Source organism: Juglans microcarpa x Juglans regia, chromosome 1D (genome assembly GCF_004785595.1).
Source record: "Juglans microcarpa x Juglans regia isolate MS1-56 chromosome 1D, Jm3101_v1.0, whole genome shotgun sequence".
In the NCBI taxonomy this organism is placed as follows: domain Eukaryota; kingdom Viridiplantae; phylum Streptophyta; class Magnoliopsida; order Fagales; family Juglandaceae; genus Juglans; species Juglans microcarpa x Juglans regia.
The window spans coordinates 467,181-473,180 of record NC_054594.1 but is presented as its reverse complement, the minus strand read 5'-3'; the positions used below and the strand labels follow the sequence as shown (position 1 = coordinate 473,180).

The window sequence follows — 6,000 nt, the reverse complement described above, 5'->3', positions numbered from 1 at the left end:
AAATATGTTGTACCGGTCAAGTAGTCAGTACAAGCATATATATTATTTCGTACTGGCCAAAATTTCGATTGAATCGGCCTGTATCGGCCGATATATCGATATGTATCAGCTGATATATCGAATTTCGGCCGATATACATATTTTGACCTTTACATTTTTTTTTATTTCTTTAAATTGTAGGTTCATTTTTGGATCTCTCAATTCAAATCAATCTATTTATAATTTATATATATATATATATAAATTATTTTAAAACGATATTAATATTAAAATATCTCGTCTGGATCGAAACGGTTACTGATATTCAAAACATTTATCCACCTACCCCCATTTATGCTATATGCCTAGGGGACACCACCAACAAAACAAAACACAAAAGCTCCAAAAATAAGAACACATCTACCTGCGTCAGAAAGGCTTTCAAAATTTAAAACTAACTAGCTTTGAGTATCGATCCGATCAAATCTTCTTTAATCTCTTAACGACTGATCTTAACGCACGTTACATAAACTCCAGCCGTTGGATATTTGATCCAACGCTCCTAATCAGTAACCGACTCCACAATTAGCTTCCAAAATTGATGGACAAGAACAGTACCAAAGTAACACAGTAGATGGGGTCCACAAATGTAATGGTCCGAAAACTCCGAATTCTTGTAGGAAAACGTCACCGCACGTGTATACAAATAGAAAAATGATAAACACGTCATTTTTCATAATATTTTATATAATAATATTTTAAAAAGATGTGAATTTTTAATAAAATATCTTATAAAATTAAGATCACTTTATAAAAATATCCTTATTTTACCGGTGGGAAATGTGTTGTGCGGCCATTACTCGTATAAATATGTGTCGACACTCGAAGAATCATGCCTTGGCATCTCCGCATCTGATTGAAGAATCTCTTCTGTTCATAACTCCCGTGGGTATTTCCAACCGCCAAGAATTATCGACCAAGCCGCGCACTTTGTCACCATTTGCTTTCCAATTCTGATTTCAATGATCATCTGTACCTGAATCTCCGCCTGGAATTCTTATTGTATTTGTTATATAAAGGAGCACCCGAAGAATCGTCTTCTGGGGCTTCTTTCATTCTCAGCTGCTGGTTCTCCAATTTCAGGTGCCCTCTGGTTGTTTTTCTCCGATTTTCTTTCTTTGCATATCCATGATTCCATTGTTTGTCTAGTTAAAAAATAGACCAAATCGAAATCTTTTTACCGGTTTAATTTTCCGTTGCTTTTATTTGAAAAGAACGAAAACTTGTAATTAATGCCAACCGGGTCTGCTGTAACATGCTGAGCTGGAGCTTTACGTGATGAAAATTAGAATATTGGGTTTTCTTTATCTCCTTTTATTTCCCACCATTTTCTCGGCGACCAAACAGAGCATTGTTCCGTTCTTGGGTTGTTTAATTTAGTTTTTTCTGCTAGGTTAATCAAAGGATGGACGACGCTCATCAAAGCGGTGAGAATATGAATTTATCTTCTGAAGCATTGGAGAATCATCAGACACGTTCTTCAAATGAAGGGAAAGAGAAGAGATTGTGGCAGAAGGTGAAGTACCAGCTAGTTGAGTACCACTCTTTGCCTGGTTATTTGAGGGACAATGATTTCGTTGTTGGCCATTACCGGTCCGAGTGGCCATTGAAGCAGGCCCTGCTTAGCATCTTTTCCATTCACAACGAGACACTGAATGTTTGGACGTAAGTTCACCGTTTCCTCATCTTGAAAAGAGTTTCATGGGATTCATCATATTTTAATTTTAATAAAAGCATTTTAGTTGGACATGTGGGGAAAGAAGTATTTTAGTTGTGTGCATAATCTTTTGTTTGGAAATGAGAGTTGCTGGGAAGAAGACCATCAATTTCTTTAAAGGAAAACATTGAAAGGAAAACAAATGGAATAAATATGCTTACTGACAGACATTGTTCCGAAAGTTATAAAGACTTAAGGTATCAATGACAATCTTAGAACAGATAAGATGTTTTACTTCAGTTGTAGTTGAATGTGATTTAGTCAAGACAGTCAACCAGATCCAAGGTTATTTGTAGAACCCAAAACATTCTTGCCTAATATGGGTTTATTGATATTTTTGGTTAGTAGGTAAGTTGATGGTTATAGAAGTTATCAAAATGACATATAAGACGATAGAAGAGAGAATATGAAAAGCTGAAAGGCTATGAATGGGACTAAGTTGCATTTCCTCACCCCATAAACAAGCTTAGAGGAGGTCTTGGGATCAATCTTGTGGGTTGGTGAGTTGTATTTATCTATAAAATAACAGAAGTGCTAATTGTGACTGACTGTATGATTTTGTTAGGGTATCCCCTTTGGTGCATGAGTACATACCGCATTTACCAAGAAAAAACATGGTGTTAAATTTAAAAATGCTTAGCAATTGGACAGATGCAGTGGGTTGACTGTGGTACTAAATTTGTTTAGGCTGTATAATGCTTTGCTTTCTAATCTTTCTATAACACATTTACTAATTTACCAATGTTCACTTGTGTACGTTGATACATGATTGTTGCTTGATTTGCGGTTCAGAAAGATACAAGGATCCCCTCCCCCTCCAAGTTTCTTTTCATTAAACTCATGCATTTTGTACAGGCATTTGATCGGGTTCTTCCTCTTCCTTTCCCTGACCATTTACACTGCAATGAAGGTTCCAAAGGTTGTGGATCTTCACACTCTACAGCATTTTCCTGATGTGCTGAAAAAGGCCGACCTTCACAAAGTGCATGCAGAACTCATGACATGCCTCCCCTCCTTGCCCAACATGCCTGATCTGCACAGGCTTAGGGAGGAGTTAAAGACTACATTACCTTCAATGGATTATCTTCCATCACTCTCGAGTTGGCATATTAGGGAGCTCCTATATAATTGTTTGCCTGAGCGATTTTCCAGTGGCAACTATACTGATGTTTGTGTTTTGGTAATGTTTTTCCCTAAACACTCAAACACAGTCACTTGCATGATTGGTTTAATCAATGTAGATAATTACATATGTTTTTCATTAAGTTCTTTTACTAAAATCTGGCTTTGTGGCAGCTTCTTTCTCAGAGCTTTTTTTAGTAGAATCTGCCTTCATGGCTTTACAGCAGTATTGCCACTGCAGAATTCCTTGAACTTGTAGTTATTGTTGTGTGGATGGATGTGGTTTGGCCGTATTTCAGAGACTTTCCTTTCAAAGGTTTCGTGATGCTCATGATTTTGATAGGAAGAAAAAAAAAAAGTAAAGAGGATTAATATATGAACTTTATAGTTTGAAGCTTCCCAACCAAAGACAGTACTAAAAAAAGGTCGTGTAAAACATTTGGCCTGATTTCTTTATCTGGAGCTATATTCACCAAACCGTAGCTTGAACTTGAAGGCAGGTTTGTCAATGCCAGCAAAGGCATAATGTGCTTCAGTTTAAATTACATCCAAGCCTTTTGTAAGGAAAAAAACAGTTATGGTATATTTTGTCTTTGATAAACACAGTTACCTACTCACACCTTAATTCTCTGAAGTTTGAGAGCCCATCATGCATATAATAGGTTTTCATGATTTCTACTTTTACCCAAAAAAAATGCTCATGATTCTATTATGGGTAATTCTATCATGGAACAAAGAATTATGCTCCGTACCTTCACATTTACAATAGAACCTATTTGATGCTGGTAGTTCATATCTTTAAGTGGTTGATTCTTTCACAATGCTGTCACTAACTGTTTGTAAGTCTTCATTAAATCAGCTTTGTTTTATTCGGCTATTGAGACTTTTTCCCCCCCTTTTTTTTTAAATGGCCTGATACACTAATTATCACTGTCACTAGTTCACGCAAATGTGTTGGACAGCAGGTTCTTGGTTAGAGTATATTACAGAGACGGAGATTATACCTGTCAACATGGATTTTTTGTGCGGTTAATATCACATGTAAAATGAGTCATTCTGAATCATATACTGTTATTTGTTTTCATTATCATCGATTGGCTTTTGTCTTTCATTATCTTATTTTATATCATTGATGGACTTGCTTTCGAAAGCTACACGTAACTAACTAATGTATCCTTTGTTTTTACTCATAAAAAATCTATCCTTCTTTTTGATTAAAGCAGCGTAGCGTGAAGGAAGAATTGGCAAACATTCTAGCACCCTTGATGGTGAGACCAATTACGCGGTGGCCATTTTTTGCATTTTTGGGTGGGGCAATGTTTTGCTTGCTAGCGAGCAGCACCTGCCACCTCATCTCTTGCACCTCTGAACGCCTATCATACATCATGCTCAGGCTTGATTATGCTGGAATTACTGCCCTAATATCTACCTCCTTCTACCCTCCTGTCTACTACTCCTTCATGTGCAACCCTTTCTTCTGTAACCTCTACATTGGGTTTATAACTGTCTTGGGAATTACTACAGTTTTGTTTTCTCTCCTTCCAGTTTTTCAAACCCCACAGTTCCGTACCGTCCGTGCATGTCTATTCTGTGCCATGGGCTTCAGTGGGATAGCACCAATCATGCACAAGCTCATCTGGTTTTGGGGCCAACCCGAAGCTCTCCACACATTTGGATACGAGTTGCTGATGGGGGCTTTCTATGGGCTTGGAGCGCTTGTTTATGCCACAAGGATTCCTGAACGATGGATGCCTGGGAAATTTGACATTGCAGGGCACAGCCACCAACTATTTCATGTACTAGTGGTTGCCGGAGCATACACTCATTACCGTGCAGGGTTGGTTTATCTCAGGTGGCGCGATCTTCAAGGTTGTTAATAGGAAAGCACTTGAAGATTGGCGTGTTGGTGAGGGTCGTGTCTGTTGTTTGCATCATGGATAGGTGAAGCAGATTATTACTTTGTAAATGTGCACATGATAGGTGACTTTTAGCAGAATAAAAATGGAATTGAGGGATGTTCATCATCATGTAAAACTATTATAAATTTGTCATCCGAAAATATGGTTTTTGCCAATGACTCATGAACAATGATTCCCTGCTCTTGTTGTCAGTGGGATTTTGTTTGGTTGGCAATGTATTTGTTGGTTTGACAATGTTTCCGAATTCATCAAAACTATTGACAGGTGTGCTTTCATTGAGAGTCGAACTCAAGACCTCCCGCTTACTAAACGGGTGCTCTAACCAACTGAGCTATGAAAGCTTTCTGATAGAACGGTTCAGTATTTGTAATATCGCAAAATAAAAGAAACTGTAAAGGCCAGCCTTTGTTGTCTCTTTCTCAACCATACATGGTTCGGGGGAAGGGGAGGGAGAGATAGAGTCAAATGGAAATCTTAGGTGACTCCCTATAATGAACTCTTTCCAAATCCTGGAATCACCTCTATAAACTTTATTCTGTCAGCCCATGAGATAGGGATACCTTAATTAGAGCGGAATTAGTGTATCATGGATTCATGAGACCATTAACTTGAGTTTATACGCCATTCTATCTATGGCTATCCCCCTCCTCCCATATACGTTGCGGACACGTGTTGGAACCAAGTGCAGAAGAATCCTTGAAATTTCAACCGTTTGATCATCCGTCCTACTATTTATAAAAAATTAAATATAGCGGTGAAAGAATTTCATGCGAGTTAGGTGTTTGTATAGTTTTTTAGGCCAAGTGGTTTAATGTGCATTCAATAAAATTTAGATGGGTATTGGGGGGTTGTGTTACGTACGTTCTTCACTTATGCACTAGGTCTACAGAACTGGTTCTCAGAGAGCACAACAATGAAAGATTTAAATACTAGAGCAGATGATCAATGAAGTACGATACAAGAATGAATCACAATATTACTAGACTAATGGAGAGATTTTCAAGCAATCCCTAAACTCCTTACAATGGTAGTTTAACCAAATGATCAAGAATGCTTTCCTTTACATCATTCCCCCTTTTATAGAAAAACTAATAGACTTAACTAACAACTCGAGAAACTTCCTAATTCAATCGAGAAACAAAACGATGATGCGCAACTCGATTCTTTATAACCTGTAACAACTTAAAACGAACCGTTTTATTA

At 37.6% G+C, this 6,000-nt stretch overlaps 1 protein-coding gene and 1 non-coding gene across 4 annotated transcripts; one reads left to right on the top strand and one right to left on the bottom strand.

The window, feature by feature from the left end:
* The first annotated feature begins 801 nt into the window (after positions 1 to 801).
* Positions 802 to 4,979, top strand: LOC121237120 (heptahelical transmembrane protein 4-like). Of its 3 annotated transcripts, none has more exons than XM_041133717.1 (5): positions 802 to 1,122; positions 1,433 to 1,704; positions 2,612 to 2,936; positions 4,102 to 4,784; positions 4,815 to 4,979. In XM_041133717.1, the coding sequence occupies exons 2-4, from the start codon at positions 1,445 to 1,447 to the stop codon at positions 4,753 to 4,755; spliced, it is 1,239 nt and encodes a 412-aa protein (XP_040989651.1). In that variant the 5' UTR covers positions 802 to 1,122; positions 1,433 to 1,444; the 3' UTR covers positions 4,756 to 4,784; positions 4,815 to 4,979. The 3 variants fall into 3 exon arrangements, with proteins under 3 accessions (XP_040989651.1, XP_040989643.1, XP_040989658.1); XM_041133709.1 differs by having other exon boundaries at positions 818 to 1,122; positions 4,099 to 4,784; XM_041133724.1 differs by lacking the exon at positions 802 to 1,122 and having other exon boundaries at positions 1,566 to 1,704; positions 2,667 to 2,936; positions 4,099 to 4,784.
* An 85-nt stretch (positions 4,980 to 5,064) lies between these two features.
* Positions 5,065 to 5,138, bottom strand: TRNAT-AGU. Its single transcript has one exon. It is a non-coding gene; the product is annotated as a tRNA-Thr (tRNA).
* Positions 5,139 to 6,000: the final 862 nt, after the last annotated feature.

Coding starts and splice junctions, on each gene's coding strand:
- LOC121237120 (XM_041133709.1), top strand. CDS start 1,445: ATGGACGACGCTCATCAAAGCGGTGAGAATATGAATTTATCTTCTGAA. Junction 1,705..2,611: donor GAGACACTGAATGTTTGGAC/GTAAGTTCACCG, acceptor CATTTTGTACAG/GCATTTGATCGGGTTCTTCC. Junction 2,937..4,098: donor ATACTGATGTTTGTGTTTTG/GTAATGTTTTTC, acceptor TTTTGATTAAAG/CAGCGTAGCGTGAAGGAAGA.